The following is a 26,126-nucleotide window of genomic DNA, read 5'->3' on the forward strand; positions in this document are numbered from 1 at the left end:
GTGGCTAAGCCATGTTCCACAATATCCTTTCTTTCAGAAGTGCTAGTTCTGCTAGGTTCGCAGAAGAGCTCCTGTAAAGTTTGGAAGGTAGGGGACGAGATACTGGCAGAAGTTAAGCTGTGAGGATGGGGCGTGAGTCATGCTTGGGTAGCTCAGTTGGTAGAGCACTTGCCCGTGAGAGGCGAAGGTCCCGAGTTCGAGTCTCAGTCCAACACACAGTTTTAATATGCCAGGAAGTTTCATATCAGCGCACACTCTGCTGCAGAGTGAAAATCTCATTCTGTATCTTAGCATTTGCTTGAACTTCTTTTCTAGCCACCTCAGAATGGTGCTTTCCATAAATGAACGAAAAGAAAATCACAAACATTTTCACAAAGTAACCAAAGCTTATACTGAGTAGTTGCTCACTTTGATGAATGCATTTTATGGTTTTATTATGAATGTTTAACATCTAGTTTCTGTATTCTTTTTAATACTGTATGGAAACAATGAACCTAAATAAGCTTTTAATTGATTTTTTAATAGTATTTTCCTCTCTAATATATGTTTTTGTGCTGCTTGGAAGTTTTTTTGTGAAAAAAGTGACCAGCATTTATCAGAATATTGCCAGTTAGATGACAGGTGTGCATACATCAATTCATGGTGCATTGTTTTGTAACTGAACCTGTATCTCCAGTCTTAAGAGTGATGCCATTTGATTACTGACAACAATTTGCTTAAAAATCTTAGAACATATTCTGAACTTGAACATCAGGAGAGACTTCCTCCTTGCCAGTCAGCATGGGTTCTGAAAATATACAAGTTGTACAACTTTGCTTCCGCCATTTTTTCCCTGAGATTTGAGGCTTTAATGAAACAAATTGATTACACATGTATCATTCAAAGTATTTTCCATCGCTGGCCACTACTTTCTCCCATCTTTCAGTCAATGTACGAATCCTGCGTCAAAAAAATTGTTCATCTTTTGAAGCGATCCACAAATCGATCCAATTTGTGATTTCTTCATGAAATCAGAAGTGTTGGTTACCCAGGCATTGCACCATTGATCTAAACTGGTGATATTCATAGGGAGCAATAACTGGAGAATACGGCAGGTGGGGTAGGACTTCCTATTTCAACGTTTCCAAGTATGTTTTGACCTCTTTCGCAACATGTGGTCGAGCGTTCTCATGCTGCCTCTCACTGTATTGGGGCCATTTGTCTTTTAATTCAATGCTCAAAAATATTAATTGCATTTGATAATGAGCACCTGAGATTGTTTCTCTCGGTTTTAACACCTCATTCCATTAGAGCTACTGACAGCCTTGGGAGAGCCAGTCCTGACAAAACTCTACCATCTGGTGAGCAAGATGTATGAGCCAGGGGAAATACCCTCAGACTTCAAGAAGAATATAATAATTCCAATCCCAAAGAAAGCAGGTGTTGACAGATGCAAAAATTACCGAACTATCAGTTTAATAAGTCACCGGTGCAAAATACTAATGCAAATTCTTTACAGATGAATGGAAAAACTAGTAGAAACCAACCTCAGGGAAGATCAGTTTGGATTCCGTAGAAATATTGTAACAAGTGAGGCAATACTGACCCTATGACTTATATTAGAAGCTAGATTAAGGAAAGGCAAACCTACATTTCTAGCATTTGTAGACTTAGAGAAAGCTTTTGACAATGTTGACTGGAATACTCTCTTTCAAATTCTGAAGGTGGCAGGGGTAAAATACAGGGAGCGAAAGGCTATTTACAATTTGTACAGAAACCAGATGGCAGTTATAAGAGTCGAGGGACACGAAAGGGAAGCAGTGGTTGGGAAGGGAGTGAGACAGGATTGTAGCCTCTCCCCGATGTTATTCAATCTGTATATTGAGCAAGCAGTGAAGGAAACAAAAGAAAAATTTGGAGTAGGTATTAAAATCCATGGAGAAGAAATAAAAACTTTGAGGTTCGCCGACGACATTGTAATTCTGTCAGAGACAGCAAAAGACTTGGAACAGCTGTTGAACGGAATGGACAGTGTCTTGAAAGGAGAATATAAGATGAACATCAACAGAAGCAAAACGAGGATAATGGGATGTAGTCGAATTAAATCAGGTGATGCTGAGGGAATTAGATTAGGAAATGAGACACTTAAAGTAGTAAAGGAGTTTTGCTGTTTGGGGAGCAAAATAACTGACGATGGTCGAAGTAGAGAGGATATAAAATGTAGACTGGCAATGGTAAGGAAAGCGTTTCTGAAGAAGAGAAATTTGTTAACATCAACCGTAGATTTAAGTGTCAGTAAGTCGTTTCTGAAAGTATTTGTGTGGAGTGTGGCCGTGTATGGAAGTGAAACATGGACAATAAATAGTTTGGACAAGAAGAGAATAGAAGCTTTTGAAATGTGGTGCTACAGAAGAATGCTGAAGATTAGATGGGTTGATCACATAACTAATGAGGAGGTACTGAATAGAATTGAGGAGAAGAGAAGTTTGTGGCACAACTTGACGAGAAGAAGGGATCGGTTGGTAGGACATGTTCTGAGGCATCAAGGGATCACCAATTTAGTATTTGAGGGCAGCGTGGAGGGTAAAAATCGTAGAGGGAGACCAAGAGATGAGTTCACTATGCAGATTCAGAAGGATGTAGGTTGCAGTAGTTACTGGCGGATGAAGTAGCTTGCACAGGATAGAGTAGCATGGAGAGCTGCATCAAACCAGTCTCAGGACTGAGGACCACAACAACAGCAGCAGTACAGGTCGCCAAACTGGTCCCACCAAATGCAGAGCATGATCTTGGAGCCATGAATTCGGTCTGGCTGTCGACATGGAAGCATGGCCGGGATATCCCCATGATTTTTTGCATTTAAGATTATCATAATGAACCCATTTTTCACGCCCAGTTGCAATGCGATGCAGAAATCCCTTCTGTTTCTGCCTCTGAAGCACAAACACAAATGCTGTTCAACGTCTCTTGGTTTCAGCTCACATGGGACCCAAGTTCCTTCTTTCTGAATCATGCCCATAGCCTTGAGACATTTTGAAATGGCTTGCTGTGTCACTCCCACTAATCGTGCCAATTCTTCTTGAGTTTGACGTGAGTCTTCACTGAGCAATGTCTCCAATTCTGCATTTTTGAAAACATTCTCTCTTCCACCCCTATGCTGGTCTACGACATTAAAATCACCATTCTTGATGCATTGAAACCACTCATGACATGTTGTTTCACTAATAGCATCCTTACCATATATACCCACTATGAACCATGGACCTTGCCATTGGTGGGGAGGCTTGCATGCCTCAATGATACAGATAGCCATACTGTAGGTGCAACCACAGCGGGGGTGGGGGGTATCTGTTGAGAGGCCAGACAAACGTGTGGTTCCTGAAGAGGGGCAGCAGCCTTTTCAGTAGTTGCAGGGGCAACAGTCTGGATGATTGACTGATCTCGACTTGTAACGCTAACCAAAACGGCCTTGCTGTTGTGGTACTGTGAATGGCTGAAAGCAAGGGGAAACTACAGCCGTAATTTTTCCCGAGCGCATGCAGCTTTACTGTATGATTAATTGTTGATGGTGTCCTCTTGGGTAAAATATTCCGGAGGTAAAAGAGTCCCTCATTCAGATCTCTGGGAGGGGACTACTCAAGAGGACGTCATTATTAGGAGAAAGAAAACTGGCGTTCTACGGACCGGAGCGTGCAATGTCAGATCCCTTAATCGGGCAGGTAGGTTAGAAAATTTAAAAACGGAAATGAATAGGTTAAAGTTAGATATAGTGGGAATTAGTGAAGTTTGGTAGCAGGAGGAACGAGACTTTTGGTCAGGTGAATACAGGGTTATAAATACAAAATCAAATAAGGGTAATGCAGGAGTAGGTTTAATAATGAATAACAAAATAGGAGTGCGGGTAAGCTACTACAAACAGCATAGTGAACGCATTATTGTGGCCAAGATAGATATGAAGGCCATGCCTACTACAGTAGTACAAGTTTATATGCCAACTAGCTCTGCAGATGATGAAGAAATTGATGAAATGTATGATGAAATAAAAGAAATTATTCAGGTGGTGAAGGGAGATGAAAATTTAATAGTAATGGGTGACTGGAATTCAACAGTAGGAAAAGGAAGAGAAGGAAACGTAGTAGGTGAATATGGATTAGGGCTAATGTAAGAGAAAGCCACCTGGTAGAATTTTGCACAGAGCATAACTTAATCATAGCTAATACTTGGTTCGAGAATCATGAAAGAAGGTTGTGTACATGGAAGAACCCTGGAGATACAAAAAGGTTTCAGATAGATTATATAATGGTAAGACAGAAATTTATGAACCAGGTTTTAAATTGTAAGACATTTCCAGGGGCAGATGTGAACTCTGATCACAATCTATTGGTTATGAACTGTAGATTAAAACTGAAGAAACTGCAAAAAGGTGGGAATTTAAGGAGATGGGGCCTGGATAAACTGAAAGAACCAGAGGTTGTACAGAGTTTCAGGAAGAGCGTAAGGGAACAATTGACAGGAATGGGGGAAAGAAATACAGTAGAAGAAGAATGGGTAGCTTTGAGGGATGAAATAGTGAAGGCAGCAGAGGATCAAGTAGGTATAAAGAAGAGGTCTAGTAGAAATCCTTGGGTAAAAGAAGAGATACTGAATTTAATTGATGAAAGGAGAAAATACAAAAATGCAGTAAATGAAGCAGGCAAAAAGGAATACAAACGTCTCAAAAACGAGATCGACAGGAAGTGCAAAATCGCTAAGCAGGGATGGCTAGAGGACAAATGTAAGGATGTAGAGGCTTATCTCACGAGGGGTAAGATAGATACTGCCTACAGGATAATTAAAGAGACCTTTGGAGAAAAGAGAACCACTTGCATGAATATCAAGAGCTCAGATGGAAACTCAGTTCTAAGCAAAGAGGGGAGAGCAGAAAGGTGGAAGGAGTATATAGAGGGTCTATACAAGGGCAGTGTACTTGAGGACAATATAATGGAAATGTAAGAGGATGTAGATGAAGATGAAATGGGAGATAGGATACTGTGTGAAGAGTTTGACAGAGCACTGAAAGACCTGAGTCAAAACAAGGCCCCGGGAATAGACAACATTCCATCAGAACTACTGACGGCCTTAGGAGAGCCGTTCCTGACAAAACTCTACCATCTGGTGAGCAAGATGTATGAGACAGGCGAAATTCCCTCAGACTTCAACAAGAATATAATAATTCCAATCCCAAAGAAAGCAGGTGTTGACAGATGTGAAAACTACCGAACTATCAGTTTAATAAGTCACAGCTGCAAAATACTAACACGAATTCTTTACAGATGAATGGAAAAACTGGTGGAAGCCGACCTCTGGGAAGATCAGTTTGGATTCCGCAGAAATGTTGGAACATGTGAGGCAATATTGACCCTACGACTTGTCTTAGAAGAAAGATTAAGGAAAGGCAAACCTATGTTTCTAGCATTTGTGGACTTAGAGAAAGCTTTTGACAATGTTAACTGGAATACTCTCTTTCAAATTCTGAAGGTGGCAGGGATAAAATACAGGGAGCAAAAGGCTATTTACAATTTTTATAGAAAGCAGATGGCAGTTGTAAGAGTTGAGGGACATGAAAGGGAAGCAATGGTTGGGAAGGGAGTGATACAGGGTGGTAGTCTCTCCCCAATGCTATTCAATCTGTATATTGAGCAAGCAGTGAAGGAAACAAAAGAAAAGTTCGGAGTAGGCATTAAAATCCATGGAGAAGAAATAAAAACTTTGAGGTTCGCCGATGACATTGTAATTCTGTCAGAGACAGCAAAGGACTTGGAAGAGCAGTTGAATGGAATGGACAGTGTCTTGAAAGGAGAGTATAAGATGAACATCAACAAAAGCAAAATGAGGATAATGGAATGTAGTCGAATTAAGTCGGGTGATGCTGAGGGAATTAATTAGGAAATGAGACACTTAAAGTAGTAAAGGAGTTTTGCTATTTGGGGAGCAAAATAACTGATGATGGTCGAAGTAGAGAGGATATAAAATGTAGACTGGCAATGGCCAGGAAAGCGTTTCTGTATAACAGAAATTTGTTAACATCGAGTATTGATTTAAATGTCAGGAAGTCGTTTCTGAACGTATTTGTATGGTGTGTAGCCATGTATGGAAGTGAAACATGGACGATAAATAGTTTGGACAAGAAGAGAACAGAAGCTTTTGAAATGTGGTGCTACAGAAGAATGCTGAAGATTAGATGGGTTGATCACATAACTAATGAGGAGGTATTGAATAGAAATGGGGAGAAGAGGAGTTTGTGGCACAACTTGACCAGAAGAAGGGATCGGTTGGTAGGACATGTTCTGAGGCATCAAGGGATCTCTAATTTAGTACTGGAGGGCAGCGTGGTGGGTAAAAATCATAGAGGGAGACCAAGAGATGAATAAAGTAAGCAGATTCAGAAGGATGTAGGCTGCAGTAGGTACTGGGAGATGAAGAAGCTTGCACAGGATAGATTAGCATGGAGAGCTGCATCAAACCAGTCTCAGGACTGAAGACCACAACAACGACAACCATATGTACTTGAGAGCATTCAATGAGACTCATCCGCTGTTTTCTTCATATTGAAACAAAACAGTAACACCTCCCGCAAATGATGAGAATTAGGCTCGTTAACTGACATTTTCAATCAAGAACAACTTTATGATGCAGACACAAATCGAGTAAGGTTTGAATGAGGTTATGTTGACCAAGGTCCAAGCTAACTGCCTGACATCTGCGATCTGCATCTTTCAACCACTACTTACCATTGTCGCCACCTATCGGCAAACGGCAGGTGCAAAGTTGTACACCTTGTAGATCATGTGAAACCCAACTCACACTTTTCGCACATGATGTGCTGAAAGCTTTGGATCAAGGCAGTCAGATAGATGCAATATTTCTTGATTTCTGAGAAGCATTTGGCTCAATACCACACCTATGCTTATTGTCAAAAGTCGATCATGTTGCACATCAGGTGAAATTCGTGACAGGACCGGGGACTTTTTGATAGGGAGGATGCAGCACGTTATTTTGGATGGAGAGTCATTGTCAGATGTAGAAGTAACTTTGGGTGTGCTCCAGGGAAGTCTGTTGGGACCCTTGCTGTTCTATTGTATATCAATGACCTTTCAGACAATATTAATAGTAACCTCAGGCTTTTTTGCAGATAATGCAGTTATCTGTAATGAAGTACTGTCTGAAAGAAGTTGCATAAGTATTCAGTCAGATTGTGATAAGATTTTAAAATGGTGCAAAGATTGGCATATTGCTTTAAATATTCAAAAATGTAAAATTGTGCCCTTCACATAGTGAAAAAATATAGTATTCTATGACTATAATATCACTGAGTCACTGTTGGAATTGGCTAACTCATACAAATAGCAGGGTGTAATACTCTGTAGGCATATAAAATGGAATGCTCACATAGACTCAGTCGTAAGTAAAGCAGGTGGTAAACTTTGGTTTATTGGTAGAACAAAGGGGAAGGGCAATCAGTTTGCAAAGGAGACTGGTTGACAAATCAGTCATGCGACTGGTTCTAAAATATTGCTCAAGTGTGTGGGACCCATAACAAATGGGACTACTAGAGGATATTAAATGCATACACAGGTCAGCACAAATGGTCAGACGTTTATTTGACCCATTGGAGAATTGCACAGAGATACTGAAGAAACTGAACTGGCAGCTCCTCAAGATAGACACAAACTATCACCAGAAAGTCTACTAACAAAGTTTCAAAAACCAGCTTTAAATGGTGACTCTAGGAAGATACTACAACCCCCTACCTATTGCTCACATAGGGGTCATGAGGATAAGATTAGGGTAAATACAGCACCCACAAAGGCATTCATCAATCATTCTTCTCATGCTCCATATGTGAATGTAATGGGAAGAAACCCTAATAACTGATACAATGGAACATACCCTCTGCCTCACTTATGATGGTGGTTTGCAGAGCATAGATGTAAATGTAGATGTGGGGTTTAACTGTTTCAACTGAATTTATGTTATTTTTCAGCTTTTACAAGTTGTTGTTACTAAGGCATATGTTTGCAAAAGTTATGTTTCAAGAAATTCTCTCTTCCAGCTCTTCTCTTATGAGAAGAGAGATTGTTATGAGAAATGTGTCATCTGCATATGTGATTAAAATGTCACTAATTGCTGAAGGCATGATGTGATTCTTCAGGCTTTCCCAGTGGCTCTCAGATCTGCCACGGAATCATGTTTTGTGTATTCCGCAATATTTCCTCAAATCATCTGTATGAGATTGTCAAGCGATGGCTGCTGGTTACCACTGGCAAGTGTCCACTGCCAGTGTCCACAGTGTGGTGGTCTTCTTATTGAGTCCTCATATATATAAAAAAAAAAAATGCATGTGTGTGACCAAGTTTCTCCCAGAGAGGCCATCTTTCAGAACAGCCTCTTTGTCAGAAAACTGTCTTAATTGTTTGAAGCTCAGCCATCAGGCTATCAGGATTGGACATGAAGCATGCTCTGTAAATCAGAACATGCAGTACACAGTCATTGTGCAGAGTAGTGATAACGTGTAGTCTCTCCTTCGTAGAACACATTTGGTGTCCGATACCGTGTTCTTACTTGGATATTTCAGTGCTTTGTCAATTTCTTCTCACAGTATCATATCTCTCATATCTTCATACACTTCCTCTTCCCTTTCCATAATACTGTCTTCCAAGTTAATTTTTTTGTGTAATCCCTCTACACATATTCTTTCCAACTTTCGGTCTACTCTTATTTCCTTAGTATTGACTTGCTATTTTAACTCTTGATTTTAATACGTCTACTCTACTCCTTTTCTTCCCGAAAGTTTTTTATTTTCCTGTAGAGAACCTCTATCTTTCCTACAGTCATGCAAGCTTTTACAGCTCTGCATTTCTGTTGTACCCATTCTTGGTTTGCCATTTCACACTTTCTGTAAATCTATATTACATAAATATTCAAACAACTATTTCACTGCATGTGGTCAATGGCAAATAAAGAATCTGAAAATGATCTGAATCCAGGTTGGATTATCGACAATGTAAGAAAAAGAAAGACTACTGCTTAATGTAAAGATGACATGTCAAGTTGCAGACAGACACAGCTAAAACACACTTACATATCAGATTTTGGCCACAGCCGTCATCAACATTTATTCACACCTCACTCACACATGACTGCCATCTCCAGCAGCTTGGACCAGTCCATTTATATTTTAATAGAATCTTACGACAGCCATAGCCGCACTTAGTTATTAATTAAATTAAAACTGAGATCTTGATGGAAAATTCTAATCAAAAAGTGCAAAAAATGATCATGGACACTTATTCAGACTTAGTCTTCAGTTGACTTCTGACTTCTGTATTCTGTACAGAGAGATCAAAAAATCAATTTTGTCAATTCCGCCCATAAATGCACAGTAATTCTTTATGATGACTGGTATTGTGACCTCCAGATGTTGCGTGTGTGCTGCACTCAACCTCTTTACTTTATCAATAATGTCTGCACCCTTGTATGAGGAAGTGAGACTGAGAGCACTATTATTGAGCCAGTGAATGACACAGATATCTTCTTCTGTGGTCACACAAACATTGACAGATCCTATTCCTTCCTTCTTCAGCTCAGACTCAGATTTCAGTGGGTATTTTTGTAACCGGCTAGCTCTGATGGTCCCAATGAAAATGGTCTTCTTTGTCAACAATTCATGCACCAGTGACATAGATGTAAAATAATTATCGAAATATAGTTTGCACCCACAGCCTTGTGGAATGTGTTTACTCAGTCACATCACAATGGAACCACCAATGCCTAGGTGCTAGTGCTCATTTCAATTTCCCATACTTGCGCCTTGATATATTTCAAAATCATACAATTCCGGGAACTCCACAACAAACAAAATTTTTTAGCCCAACAGAGTTTGGTTTACCATGAACAAATTGCTTCATTCCAGTCCTTCCTTTGAAAGGGATCATTTGCTGGTCAATACTTTGCATTTCTTCTTGTTTCAGACTGAGACAAGTTTTCGTGGTTCTATTTATCAGTGGTCTCACCTTATGTATCTGAACTGTATCTCTAGTGTTAAGAGTGATGGCATTTGATTGCTGACAACAATTTGTTGTAAAATCTTAGAACATATTCTGATCTCAAACATCAGGAATTACTTCCTCCTTGCCAACCAGCATGGATTCCGAAAACATAGGTAATGTGAGATCCAACTCACACTTTTCTCACATGACATGCTAAAAGTTTTGGATCAAGACAGTTTGTCTTCCAGAGAGCCACCTTCCATGTTGTCGACGAAATGAAAATGATTCCTGAGTCTGAATATTCTATTTACAGAAAATGTGCCTGCAATCAAAAGTATTCTTCTGTGAGGCTCCCAATAATCTGGGAAATCCTAAAATCCTAATGTACACATCAAAATATGTACTCGAGTCAGTTTTCGTATTTCAGAGCTGGTATATCTCACTGGTACTCTATTTTTCTGCAATGAATACAAATTTGTTTGTTCCAAAAGCAATTCCAGAAAATCATTGGTGAAGTATTCTGAAAAATATTCAGCAGGACTTCTTACTTCTTCATTGGACCACTGAAAGTAGTGACAAGGTATGTGAAAGGCATTTTTTTTCCATTTGAAGTTACCTTGCAGCTGTTTATTTTCTACATGTGGAACTTCTTTTTCAGGTTCTCTTTTTCAGGTTCTAGAGTATCTCTTTAATGTTTTAAACTCTGGTACACCCATTGTGCTTCTTCATTTCTTGTATCTCCAATAGTTTCAGGTCCAGAATCTTCACTATCTGAGAACTCTGAAAGCTCACTGTCATTGAGCTCTAGTAGAATCTGCTCAATTTGTAGTGTAACAACGCATATGACTCAATGATTTTTGTTTGAAATATGACCATGTGCAGACTTCGTCACCTACGTTGTTTACAAAACACTTCAAAAAAATTATTTAAGTTCTTTTAAAGTGTTATGTGTTCTATATTAACACTGTTACCAATCTCTATTAAAGGCACTCTGCTATGTCCTCATGAGCATTATAGCTCTGGACGCCTATGGTCCCTAAAACCATTAACCATCGCCTTTGGTTCCTACTATCCGAGTAAATACAAAATTCCTTCTGACCTAATAACAAAGTTTCTTCCATATAAACCCTTTTTAGTTATCTTTCCTTTCTTGAAATACCAGTAGATTATTGTTGAGCCCTTGTGTAAACTTTTTGTCATTTCCTTAAAATAATACGTCCCTATCACAAAAACAGTTGCATGAATAAACCATGAACACTCGTTCATATGTAACATAAACCAAATATTAACTTCTTTAGGAATGAAGGGTTTAATTTGATCAACACTATAAAAACCTTTAATTACACCTGACGAAGGTTCCATAAGAAGTAACGCTTTGGGATGTACAACCTTATGGACAACATATGGACCTTCAAATGTAAAGAAAAATATCACTGTTCGACATTGATTCTATTTCTGATATTAAAGTATGTGCTTCTAGACCATTTTACCCTGGGAAATTCAAATGTGTAAACAAAATATCGTTGTCAGGGATACTTTTTATGTAATATGTATATATGTGTATATTCACAATTCATGGCAAACACAGAGACGTTATAGAGAAATACGGGTATGTTGCCGCATCCAGTAGTGATAGTACGTGATAATTTCTTGTGCAACAGCAGGTGGGAAGAATCAGACATCATTAGGTTATCCCCTGCCACACCTATGTCATTAAGACCACCTGAAACATCTCATTAACTCGAACGGCGACAGCTGGTCGCTGCCTCAGCAGTAATGCTTCACGCCTGCTAGGGGCAGGTGCATCGAGTTTACAACAGTGGCGTTAGCCGCAATTTGTGTCAGTCTTAACGAGTGGGTGTTTTGGCTGACAAGTAACTGTCTGTCATATTTCCGAGCACGGTTGAATTATTTGGTTCCTGTGTGTAAACTGATTGAGCCTGGTGCTGAAGGTAAAACAACTGCTTCTTTTTACACATCAGCGTTCCTCTAGTTCCCTACTATTAATTTAATACAGGTGTATTACCAAAGTGGCATTTTTAAATTTGCAGAAATGCCACGTCGTTGTGGATGTCGATATAAGCCAGACAGCTTCTGCTACATCTGTGGGAAGTTCACTTTTGCCAGAAATAGGAAGAAAATTTCTTCAGTCATAAAGAAAGCATACAAACATTACTTTGGAGCAGAGGTAGGAGACCAAGATAAAGAATGGGCACCACATTTCTGTTGTGCTACATGTTACTGCAAACTAATTCAGTGGTGGAAAGGTAAAGAGAATGTGGCGTTGTTTGCTGTTCCCATGGTGTGGAGGGAGCCTAAGGACCATGTTAATGATTGTTATTTCTGTCTAACAAAAATTCAGGGTTTTACAAACAAAAAGTCAAAGAGGCACATTGTTGACCCAGATCTGCCTTCAGCGAGAATGCCAGTGCAGCATTCCGACAACTTTCCAGTACCTTCAAGAGCTCGAGGTCAAATTCCGAGTGACAGTGAAATAAGTAGTACTGAAGAAATCACAGATAATGATTCTTTATATCACTGCACAAGTGAGTCATCGCCACATTTGTTAACACAGGCAGATTTAAATGATTTAGTACATGATCTAGGACTGAGTAAACAAAAGGTGCAGCTGCTTGGTTCAAGATTACAAGAGTATGATCTACTGCACCAAAGTACTAAAATCAGTGTGTTCAGGCACAGAGAACATGCTTTTATTTCTCATTTTTCAACTGACGAAGCACTGACATTTTGCAATGATGTTGCTGGCCTGATGATAGTGCTGAACTTCACTTATATTTCACAGGAGTGGAGACTTTTCATAGATGCATCAAAAACAAGTCTGAAGGGTGTTTTACTCCATAACGGAAATATACCCTCTGTTCCAGTAGCTTACACTAGTTTGACAAAAGAGAATTACAAAGTCGTACAAATGATGCTAAATTCGTTAAAATACAATGAACACAAATGGAAAATATGTGCAGATTTCAAGGTAATTGCTATGGTACTGGCTACAAGGCTACACAAAGTATGCCTGTTTTCTTTGTGAGTGGGATAGTCGAGACTGAAATTCTCACTATGTGAAAAAGAAATGGCCTAGGCAAAGATGGAAAGTTGGCGAAAAGAATGTACAACGTGAAAGTCTGGTAGCTCCTGAATATATACTACTTCCACCGCTTCACATCAAACTTGGCCTGATGAAACAATTGGTCAAGGCCATGGATCCAACAGGCTGTGGGTTTGCATATCTAGCTACCAAATTCCCCCGTCTTTCAGCTGCAAAAATAAAGGAAGGTGCATTTGTGGGCCCACAAATCAGGGAGCTGCAGAAAGATGCAAATTTTGAAGCATGTTTAACTGATAAAGAAAAAACCGCTTGGGACTGTTTCAAGATGGTGTCAGAAAACATCCTCGGAAGAAGAAGAGCTACTAACTACAAAGCTATGGTGAAGGATATGATCAAAGCATATCAGGATTTGGGGTGCAATATGTCTTTGAAGGTACATATGATGGACTCTCATCTGGACTACTTCACAGAGAGTTGTAGTGATGTATCGGATGTACATAAGATTCCATAAAGACATTTCTACCATAGAAAGGCGCTATGAAGGAAAGTGGGTACCTCCTATGTTAGCAGATTATTGCTGGAATATCATTCGAGAGAAGAAAGATTCACAATACAAGAGAAAAAAGTGATGTGCATTACAAAGCAGTGGCTCATTGTTTGTCAATTTTCTGTAATTTCTCATGTCAAATAAATGCTCCAAAGTGTATACACAAAGGTTACTGTGTTATGTATTAGATCCCACCCTCCATTAATGTGATGAACTTATAACATCATAAAGATGTGCATTTGTTTGTTGAATTTCACCTCATGTTTGCTGCACTATATCAGAAACTGAAAAGAGAAATAAAATTGCGATAACTCATAAACTATCCCTGACTGAAAGAAACCAAAAACAGTTTTCAATTCAGCACTCAAAATACAAATAGGATCACAATATTTTTTATCAGAAATAGAAAAAAAGGTTTTTTTTTGTAGAACAGTGTATCCTACATTCCTTATTATTTTTTGAACTTTTAGGATGAGATCGTACTAATAAAAGGTCTCCTACTCGAAATGAGGGTTCTATAGCATGTTGATTATAACTTTTAAGTCTCCGTTCAGCTTTCTTACCAATCAGTTCATGAATTTTGTCGCTTGAAATGCATTGTTGGGTCTCATTTACTGGCGGCCAAGGTAAAGCAGCTAGTAAAGGCGCTCCTATAATTTGTTTGCCTAAAATTTCTATAGGTGATAACCCTGTCATTAGATGAGGCATTTCGTTTAATATTTTTTCGAATTCAGGCATTAGTTCGTCCCACCGAGTATGTCTAGATGCACAATATGTTTTACATGACCGTCCTAATCCTTTCATGACTCTTTCTACTAAATTACTTTGAGGGTGATATTTTGAGATTAAGATGTGCCTTATTCCATATTGTTTTATCATATCTTGAAACTTTTGACTAATAAAAGCACTACCGTTGTCAGATGTAAGTGGTTTAGGAATGCCCCAGTTAACAAAATAATTTCGAGTGTGACAGTGTATAACGCTTGCTGTATTCACTCATTTCAAAGTATATAGTTTCACATGTTTGGACCAACATTCCATTATAACAAACACATAACTGAATCCTCCTGAACTACGAGGCAGAGGACCAAAAAAATCCGGTGATAGTAGATCCTATAGACCTCAAGGAATCACCGCATACAATTTATAATGCTTCAATTTGTTACTAACTTTAACTTTTTGGCAGATTTCACAAGTTCTAATAATGCTTTTTACAATATGGGACATATTTTTGAAATAATAATACTTCATAAATGTGTCAAACATTTGATGAATACCAAAATGCCCGTAACCTTCATGGATATAAGTAACTAATTCGTAAACGACAGTTTTCGGAATGCAAATTTTCCACCTCTGATGTTCCCTCTGTGCTTACCAATACAACAACTCGTTGACATATAACCACACACCTCTAGTGTTAACTGTTTCTTCCCCATTACTAAGGTTTTGTACAACATCCCTATACTGATCGTCATTTCTTTGATTGCATTTAATAGCAGTTATTAACCGTTTAACCTTACATTCGTTATCCTGATTTAAAAGGAAATAAACATGGTAATTTGTTCCTGGTTCTTCTGCAATTTTAATATTCTCCATTCCTACAGGAAGTCTTGACAAAGCATCCAAAACTACATTTTGAGATCCTTTTATATATCTAATTTCGTACTGAAATTTGTGCAAGCATAATACCCAACATGAAGTAACCGGCAATTGTTTAAAATAGGTTAAAGCCTGATGATCAGTATATACAATTGTTTTTCTTCCAATTAATAATCCACTAAATGTTTGAAAACCCCATACCACTGTGAGAGCTTCCTTCTCGGTTACAAAATAATTTCTTTCACGCTTATTTAAAATTCTACTAGCAAATCCAATAGGTTGATATAATCCCTTTTCATTAGTCAAATCGCCTTGGAATATTACGCAAGACACACCATAATCAGAGGCGTCTGTACACATACAAAAGTCCTGATTGAAATCTGGGTGGTATAACATTTTAGCTTCTATTAAGGCCTCTTTTATCTCATTAAAGACTTTCTCTTCCTCTTTTCCCCCAGAGCCATACTGATTTCTCTTTTAATAAATCGAGTAATTTAGGATTCACAATATCCTGCCCTGGAAGAAATCTTCTCAGAAATCCTACCATTCCTAAGAATGATTTCAGTTGTTTCCAATTTCTAGGACTTGGACATCGAGCAATAGCTTCAATATGTGCTGGGTCTGTCCTAATACCTTTACTGTCCACTATATGCCCTACAAATCTCACTTCTTCTTTTCTGAAGTAAGATTTAGATAATTTTAAAGTAATTCCTCTATTAATTAAACAGTTAAACAATTCCCATAATATAGTTACGTGTTCTTTCCACATTTTAGTGTCTACCAAAATATCACCTACATATAAGATAATCCTCTGTAATAATTGCTGACCCAAAGCAGAATCTAACGCCGTAATGAAAGTTGACACTGATATATTAAGTCCAAAAGGTAAAACTTGGAACTGATATGATCTGCCTTCAAAACGACAAGCTGTATATTGCCGAGAATCTGGGTGTAATATGACTTGATGGTAACCAGCAGTTAAATCCATTGTACTCATGTAGTGAGAACCAGCAATTTTAAGAACTATCTCCTCCATAGAAATAGATCTGTCTCTTTCCATCTTTATAATTTTGTTTAATTCACGAGCATCCAGAACCTGTCGTGCCCCACCAGCAGCTTTCTTAACTACCCACAAAAGACTGTTAAAAGCAATGTATAATCTTTCGATAATATTCTGTTCTAGCATCTTATTTATTTCCCTGCTAGCTGGTTCTTTGAATTGTACTGGAATAGGATAAGGTTTCTGAAAGAATGATTTTTGATCCTTAATTTTAAGTTCTTCCCAGCTCATCTGAGAAGACGGCTCTAAATTCTAACAATAAAGATTCTAGCTCTTCTTTTTCTTGTTCGGATAGACAATTCATAGAATAACATTTTTCTTTCACTTCGGTTTCGGTACTATTACTAGCCTCACATTGGTACACCTCATATTCAAGATCATTAGAATCTACTAATAGGTTTATGGGCCATGTGTATTTAACTTGTAAAGATTTGTAATGATTTTCAGGTATTTGGTTATTAGAAAACACCACTTTAAAAGTATATGCTTCCTTATGAATGGTTAAGGAAGAGTCTTTAAAGTCTAATATAGCTTTATACTTACACAACCAGTCTATACCTAAGATTATAGCCACATTTAAGTTGGCTACAACAAGTGAAAAGTGAGAAAATTATTGTTTAGAAATTTCAAAAGTTAAATAAACTTCTTCACTAACATTTTGACTTCTTTTACCAGTAACTCCTATAATTGTCACACCAGTTACAGGTAAGGTTGGAAAATTCCAGTATTTCCTTTTAAGTTGAAATAATTCTTTAGACAAAATACTTACTTTGCTACACGAATCGATTATAATATTTACTTCAGTATCTTTAATATAACCTTTAATAATGGGTTTATAAGTTATATTCTCTCTAGAATGAGATTTTCACTCTGCAGCGGAGTGTAAGCTAATATGAAACTTCCTGGCAGATTAAAACTGTGTGCGAGACCGAGACTTGAACTCGGGACCTTTGCCTTTCATGGGCAAGTGCTCTACCAACCGAGCTTCCCCAGCACGACTCACGCCCCGTCCTCACAGTTTTACTTCTGCCAGTATCTCGTCTCCTACCTACCAAATTTTACAGAAGCTCTCCTGCGAACCATGCAGAACTAGCACTCCTGAAAGAAAGAATACTGGGGGATACTGGCAGAAGTAAAGCTGTGAGGACGGGGTGTGAGTCATGCTGGGGTAGCTCAGTTGGTAGAGCACTTGCCCGCGAAAGGCAAAGGTCCAGAGTTCAAGTCTCGGTCTGGCACACAGTTTTAACCTGCCAGGAAGTTTCATAACAGTGCACACTCTGCTGCAGAGTGAAAATCTCATTCTGGAAACATCCCCCAGGCTGTGGCTAACCCATGTCTCCACAATATCCTTTCTTTCGGGAGTGCTAGTTCTGCATGGTTCGCAGGAGAGCTTCTGCAAAGTTTGGAAGGTAGGAGACGAGATACTGGCAGAAGTAAAGCTATGAGGACAGGGTGTGAGTTGTGCTGGGGTAGCTGAGTTGATAGAGCACTTGCCCATGGACTGATGACCATAGATGTTAAGTCCCATAGTGCTCAGAGCCAGAGAACTTGCCCGTGAAAGGCAAAGGTCCCGAGTTCAAGTCTCGGTCGGGCACACAGTTTTAATCTGCCAGGAAGTTTCATATCAGCGCACACTCCGCTGCAGAGTGAAAATCTCATTCTGGAAACATCCCCCAGGCTGTGGCTAAGCCATGTCTCCGCAATATCCTTTCTTTCAGGAGTGCTAGTTCTGCAAGGTTCGCAGGAGAGCTTCTGTAAAGTTTGGAAGGTAGGACACGAGATACTGGCAGAAGTAAAGCTGTGAGACCGGGCGTGAGTCGTGCTTCGGTAGTGATGGTAGAGCGCTTGCCCGCGAAAGGCAAAGGTCCCGAGTTCGAGTCTCGGTCGGGCACACAGTTTTAATCTGCCAGGAAGTTTCATATCAGCGCACACTCCGCTGCAGAGTGAAAATCTCATTCTGTAAACATCCCCCAGGCTGTGGCTAAGCCATGTCTCCACAATATCCTTTCTTTCAGGAGTGCTAGTTCTGCAAGGTTTGCAGGAGAGCTTCTGTAAAGTTTGGAAGGTAGGAGACGAGATACTGGCAGAAGTAAAGCTGTGAGACCGGGCGTGAGTCGTGCTTCGGTAGCTCAGATGGTAGAGCGCTTGCCCGCGAAAGGCAAAGGTCCCGAGTTCGAGTCTCGGTCGGGCACACAGTTTTAATCTGCCAGGAAGTTTCATATCTGCGCACACTCCGCTGCAAAATGAAAATCTCATTCTGGAAACATCCCCCAGGCTGTGGCTAAGCCATGTCTCCGCAATATCCTTTCTTTCAGGAGTGCTAGTTCTGCAAGGTTCGCAGGAGAGCTTCTGTAAAGTTTGGGAGGTAGGAGACGAGATACTGGCAGAAGTAAAGCTGTGAGACCGGGCGTGAGTCGTGCTTCGGTAGCTCAGATGGTAGAGCGCTTGCCCACGAAAGGCAAAGGTCCCGAGTTTGAGTCTCAGTTGGGCACACAGTTTTAATGTGCCACGAAGTTTCATATCAGCGCACACTCCGCTGCAGAGTGAAAATCTCATTCTGGTCTCCAATTCTACATTATCTACTGAAGAAATCTCTACAGTTTTGGCAGAGACTTCTTTAATAGATTCTAATAATTCTCTACGAACAGTTTCTGTTTGCATAGTAAAATCATCTTGTAACTTAACATTATTTTTCTCTATTTCATTTACAACTAAGACATTGACATTATCTAGTCTCTTGGTTAAGTCGGTAATATCGTTTCGCTTGTGAGGTTTTTCCTCACGTGATTCCTGGATATGCTCTTCTAACCTTTTACAATAATCAGCAATCTTATTACTAGGTCCTATTAATTTTTCCTGCATCTCAATTTTAGAAGTTTCTATATTACCACTTAATTCTCGATTGGTTTCATTAAGATGTTCCTGTAACCTGTCTGTAGATTTTGTTAGTTCCTCTTTAAGTTCCCTTTTAAGTTCCTCTTTTAGTCTAACTAGAGACTCAACATTAGACTGTTTCAGTCTGGTTTCCATCTTAGCCATAGACCTAAAAAGGATCTCATGCTCCTATCAGACACAGATTGCTCTTCATCCGACATTTCACTTCCCGACATTTTTGAAAAATGCTAACTAATTACACACGCAGACTTGTAATCACCAATCCTATTAAAAGCACACTTCCCTAAGTGCAACACACCACTTCCTACTTAAAAAACACTGACCGGGCACTAATATTGTAGTTTGTAGCTCTCAGTGATCAGAGCGCTGTTGTGAGCTGCAGAAGTAACAGCTGTCGATGCAACCGCTGAGATGCTGCGACCCCGCTTCCCCAACCGGCGGGACGCTGAGCCGTACACCGGAGACGTCACTGGCTGCAACCACGCCCGGCTGCAACATAGACAGGCGAAGCCCTCAGCAACACCGTTAATACCAGACGGGGCCCCCCAGCCAGCGTACTAGGCCTGTTAGTTTGGGGAGAAAAAGGTTGTCGGGGTTTGCAGCATTCAGCTGCTGCCCAACAGGTGCGCCTTCTCGTGGAATAACTGCGTGACCATACTGCTTGGCTGCGCTCCATCAGATGCCACACCCGCGAAGTCGTTCCTGGCAGGTGAAGGCTCCACGAAGACCCACGTTGACTTTTTTCAGACTAGTGTGCCTTTATTTGCACACAAGTCCTGTTTATAAGGTCGCCACAGTATAGTGTAAAGACACGTATGACTCAATGATTTTTGTTTGAAATATGGCCATCTGCAGTCTTCGTCACCTACGTCGTTTACAAAACACTTCAAAAAAATTATTTAAATTCCTTTAAAGTTCTCTATAAAGGATTCTTGAACGAAACTGTAATTAAAACATCTTTAGTTGAGTCGTTTGTGCAAAATTACGTCACTCAGTCCAACTAGTTTGCGCAAACTTTTGAAATTTAGATGTCGTTTGTTTCTTCTTGGAAATTATATTCTTGCAAGTTATCTTATTTTTCCCATATTAAAATCAGACTGTAAACCCTTTAAGATTCAAAAATCGAAATCAAACTCTTCTGAAAATTAATACCTTGGAAAAATTCAGTAATAATTCTTCCTCAATATAACTCTTCATAAATAATTCTTGAACACGTATCTAAGCTTTAGAGCATACACTGTTTTATTGTATTCGTATCCTACATACAGATGTGAACATCAGACTCGACAAAACAGAACTGAACAAAATACAACATGAACTAAACATTCTGTGACCTCATTACAATGGAAATTACAAATTTTTATTTATTTGATGTTGGAGGTTCGACGCAACAACCCAGTCACAGGATCTTCTGCTGGTCTTTGGCCATTGATCCGCAACGTCTAGTGGCCAGCAATTTTCTTTCTGGTTCCGGCAGTGAAGATGCTGTTTCCGCGAGTTTCTCTCTCCAAACATGAAACATACAAAACAAAAATACAAAACTTTAAATATTTTACAAACATAACAAAATATTACAAATACATAAACAAAACACTAAATTAAACTTATATTTACCTGCAAACTGAGCTGATCCTTGTGGATGTGTGACGCTTTAATTTCGCGACCCATTACAAATTTCCTTCTCGGAAAGTTTTGCCATATCAGAATCTGAAAAATTAAGTTATTTACTGAAATGAACTATGTGATGTATGAAAATAATCAGAATATCCATTAAGTGTATTAATAACGGTTAGCTTTCAAAATTATTTCAAATGAATATCAAAAATATTACCTACAAAAATGAGAATGTCCATACAACATGAACACATGTCGTCACAATGGTGTCAAATGACAACAACCAGTTTTGAAAAAATGTAGCTAACAATATAACAAAAAAAAAAACAATCACTAAAGTAACACATCGACATAATAACCTTGTAACATCTTTGTCTTCTATAAATCTTCAACAGGCTCAAAACGGAAAGGAAAAAATGTGAAGCACATTCCACATACTACAGCACACGTAACACAGCATGACAAACATTCGACTGTTGACTTCCCTATTCAAAGGAGATGAAAGCACCCCATGTGGCACATGCCTGTACTAGGTTGTTGCCATCTGCCACCAGCGTGATGAAATGCAGACATTCTGTGTTTCCACTCTGCAGGTGGTGAAACATGATGGTGTCAATTGACAACATGATAAACAAATGGTTAAACTGTAATTACAGCAGTGAATTTTAAAAAATAGAAATCATGAAAACATGCAATAACTCCATTAACATAATCAGATTATTTTGTAAGCAAACAGTGTTATAGGCATCATAAGGTGAATAAACATTTTTAAAGTTTATTTCCTGTGTTATCACTTTGAGGAGTATTCATCAGCAGAATTTTTGCTGATTATTTTTATTAATAACTGACAGGAATTTCCTAAGATTTCTGAGATCAGAAATGTGTATTTTTGAGTCTTGCTCCTTCTTTCACCCACATTCATGACCAAAGGCCATCAATAACTGTTTAATACAGAATTGAGAGAGTTTACAATATGATAAGTATTAGAATATAGTAAGTATTCAGTAATGTGAGCTACAGTATGATACAGTAACATAATGTAAACCTTGTTCCTCTTAGTCAAAAATATAACTTTGAAACATCAATTAAAGTCACTTCCTAAATGACTGTCCATATTGCAACTTTGAAAATATCAAATGAAATACCAGAATCTTATTGTGTTACTGAGGTGGAACTGCCATCAGTTGAAGGTCCATCCTGAGTTAGTAACCATTGTGTTCTGCTTCAGACAATGGCTTATGACCCCTGTTTATAACATTTTAGCCAACTGTGATGACAGACATATCACTTTTCCCAATTTAATCAATTTTGGTATTTTTGGAATTAATTTGTTGGCTGTGAATTCCTAGACATCAGCTGTATTAGGTATGGATCTAGTACCCAGTAGTGACATATGAAAATTTGTGCCAGACTGGGCTGGGATTCCTGCTTGCTGCAAGTGTAGGCCTTAACCAATTGCACTATTCATGTAAAACACTCCCCAGACTGACCCCAACTTCCATATGTCACACTGTCTACATCCTTATATCAAGTCCACTAAATTCTTCACCTAATACTCAAAATATTAATTAGATTCCCACAACAGGTCCCTTCTGGCACAAATTTTCATACATCACTATTATGTAGTACACCTACATAGGTAGTAGATCTATATCTAATACAGTTGATATAAAGTAATTCACAGTCAGCAAATTAATTTTGAAAATATTTCATACAGTTGTAGATCGTCAACAGTGCCTGTTCTTACAGACATGCATGAACTTTGGTGTTGTTATGCTACACACTGGTTCCTCCCTTGCCAACCATCTAGTAACAATGCTGGAAATAATTTTGTGATTATGCTGCCTCCTGCAAAAATTATATTTCTGGATGAACTACTTATGCTTCTCCCACCCTTCAGGGCTTGAGGCAAGTCCAATCATCTCTTGGTAAAGGATGTGTGCTCCCAAAAACTGTGTCTTACTTTTGGATTTTTCCAGCAATTTTTCTGGACCAAAACTCGAGAATCCTCGAAATATTTCGTTGTGGTTCCACCATGGGTGACTTGCATTTTCACCAGATGTACAGCAGCCCCTCCAGGATAAGGGTCAGACACAGTGGTCAAACTCTCCATGAATTCTGGTGCACTAACTCAATTAAAATTCAAATATCTGTTGAGCCAAATTTTATATTAAGATGTAGTTTGCAATAATTAATTGTAAAATATAAAGAACACCTTTTTAGAAGATGTTCCACTGTAAATTCCTCCTTTACTCTGCTTATTTGATTATGTAATGTTAGTGTTGGTAAGTGAGTGTGATCAGTGAGGTAGCAGATCACAGGCACTTATCAAGTGCAGCACTGCAATCAATATGAAAGGAGATCACAACTGAAGTGAAGGTCAGTGTGGCCATGTGGGATGGGTGACATTCACTGCATTCTCATTATCTGCCAAGAATGAGGTGAAGATCCAACAGGAGAGTCTTGGCAAATCATAATCCTATTTGCTGATGCCCCACAAAAAGACAGCAAGGTGAAGTAGTCAGTAATATGTTAATAACTAAGAAAAAAGATGAGCCCTCTGACAAGCTGCATCCAAGATCAAAATGGGAATGGATCAAATGGAAAGTACTGAATCAGTTTTGTCATAATGTGACACACTCTTGAGACCAGTTCTCCAAGTAGGCTCTCTACCATGAGACAATATGTACTGTGCCTTATGTAATGAATTACAAGAACTGTCCATCATTTTGTAGCAAGGATGATTAATTTTTTTCAAGAAACGTATGCAGTCAACATATACAAATTATATCCACAATTTCTGTAAATGTCATTACACTTGATCAACAGTTATAGTGTTTAGTTGCAGCTTTGTTTGTTCATTATTAATATATTTTATGCTTCTAATTACTGTAATTATTTTCTATAGTTACAATGATATCTCTGATATAAGAAATATAGAAACCATATTTTCAATGAATGTATCTGTCAGCCCAGATGGTAATAGACAAACTTATTTTGCCATAAGTAGTATTATTATTTATATCTGTCTTCTACTTCCAATTAAGTATAACAGTTCTGATTTTTATGTTTAAAGCACTTATGAAGTCATTGACATTTTAATGTTTTGTAAAATGTGTAAATAAAGTTTATTTGTGTTTTGCAGTTCTGGCAAAAATGTTACGGGAAGGATATTGTTCCACTTTTACTTTGGCAGTCATGTGTCAACTCGAACCAGACGAGACATCATAAGTTCCTGGAATGATTTGCTTTGTAAGTTCCTCAGTATTAAATATTACATGTATGTTTCTTACCTGCATATTTGACATACACTGATGAGCAAAACATTATGATCTTCTGCTTAATAACTTGTTTGCCTGATTTTGGAACAAAATACATAACTAATTCTGCATATCAGAGATCTAACAGTTTGAATATCAGGGATCTGACAGTTTATTGGTAGGTTGTGGAGGTATGTGGCACTACATGTCTATGCACAAGTCATGTAATTCATGTAAATAATCAGCCACAGATACACATACGCGGTGATGACACGTGGCAGTGGCCCAGATGGGTTCCAAAGCTTTTATACCAGGCAAGTTTGGTCACTGAGACATCAGTGTTAGTTCACTGTAATGTTCCTCAATCCAGGGTTCTGGCTCCAAGACATGGACAACTACTGCTGAAAGATGACATTGCTATCATGGAAGACATGAAGCATGAAGGGATGCAGATGGTTCGCAGCTGTCAGTATGTCTTCTGTCATTACCATGGATCCCATGCAAGTGCTGGAGAATGTCTCCCAAAGCATAATACTGCTCACACCAGCATCCATACATGGTGCACTGCATGTTTCAAGCTGTTGTTCACCTCATTTGTGGAGATGACCATTGACCTAGTGTAGTAAAAAGTTGATTCACCTGAAGAACTGACATGTTTCCATTGATCAGCAGTTGAATCCCAATGGTCCCATGCCCACTGCAGCTGTGCAGATGTCATTGGGCCAGCATGTCGACCAGCTTTGACATTCTTGAGATACTTGTTCACAGGCTCTGTGTAATATTAATCTGCCCTTTGTTAAAGTTGCTCATCTCAGTGGATTTCCCCATTTGCAGCCAATATCTTCACTAGGGTGATCCCCCATCTGTGTCTGCTCCACTTACATACTTTTGTTACCATGTCACATGCCTGCAATGCCACCAGACAATATCCAATGTTGTGGTGGGCAGTGGTCATACGTTTGGTTGATAAGTGTAAATATGGTCAGTATATGGCAGTTAGGTTCAAATGTAAGCCAACAAGAAAATCCAAAAATTTACTAGAACAGTCCCCAGCCTACGTCATCAGTGATTTGTCAGAGGTTAGGATGATAAAAACAAGTCACAGAAATTTGGCCTTTGGTGAATCATCTCAGAACCTAACAGACAAAAAGAAGCAAGAAAAATATGGTTTCTTGAAATACCAAAATCTACCCACAGGTGTGCTCCAAAATTTCTTCTGTTGCTGATTGATATACTGACTTCATAGTGCACCTATCCCTGACCCCCCTCTCTCTTCACTTGCCATCATAATCAGACAAATTTGGTTTCCTGAAATACTGAAATATGTACTAGTAAGTGGCATCTAACTATAGACCGTTTCCCTTCCTCTTGTATTCTGAAACATTTTTGAGCAGCTACACTACTACAGAATATGGAACCACTTTTCTGGCAATAACTGCTCAGTTTGGTTTCTGTTAACAATCTTCAACAGAGAAAGTGGTATATAATATGACAATCTCAGTCTAGCAAAACTAAACAAGAAAAATTACCATGCTGCTATTTACTGTGATCTCTTCTGCCTCCGCTTGTCCTCATGACAGGTATGTCTCTCTCATTGATCTCCCCTCCTTTCTAATTTCTCCCAATATATCCCTCTTCCATCCATGATGAAGGAAGTAACAGTTAGAAAAGCTGGGGTAATATTTCCTACCTTCATATTTGCCTATCTCCAGTACTTGGAATTGCAGCCCCTGAAGCTAAGTACTGGTCAACATTCTCTTTCTTTGTAATTTTATTATTTTCTCAGGTAAATTTTCCATGTAAGACAAACTAATGAAGATGTTCAGGTTAGGATGCTTTTCATTTAAAGTATCTCTCATTGTGGTGGATAGTAGATAAAAATACTAATTTTTTGCAAACTTTCACTTGCAATTGTCACTTGGAATTATTTTCTGAGGCGAGCAACTGAGATATAGTAAATATTTATTCACCATGTGCTGTGTGCAGTGGGTAATTAGAATTATGCACTCTCAAACCTTTTGAATCAAACTGAAACAGGTGATTATGGGCCCACAACCAACTATATTGAGATAGGGAACCA

The 26,126-nt window shown here is 38.8% G+C and overlaps 1 protein-coding gene across 1 annotated transcript in view; it reads left to right on the plus strand.

Annotated features, from left to right (window-relative positions):
* The window catches only part of LOC126161236 (sodium channel protein Nach-like), a 230,827-nt gene that overhangs the window by 195,976 nt on the left and 8,725 nt on the right, over positions 1 to 26,126 (plus strand). Inside the window, exon 10 of the mRNA XM_049916977.1 lies at positions 23,932 to 24,038. Within this exon, the coding sequence (XP_049772934.1) occupies positions 23,932 to 24,038 (107 nt within the window). The remainder of the gene's footprint in view (positions 1 to 23,931; positions 24,039 to 26,126) is intronic.

Source organism: Schistocerca cancellata, chromosome 2 (assembly GCF_023864275.1).
Source record: "Schistocerca cancellata isolate TAMUIC-IGC-003103 chromosome 2, iqSchCanc2.1, whole genome shotgun sequence".
NCBI classification, from domain to species: Eukaryota; Metazoa; Arthropoda; class Insecta; order Orthoptera; family Acrididae; genus Schistocerca; species Schistocerca cancellata.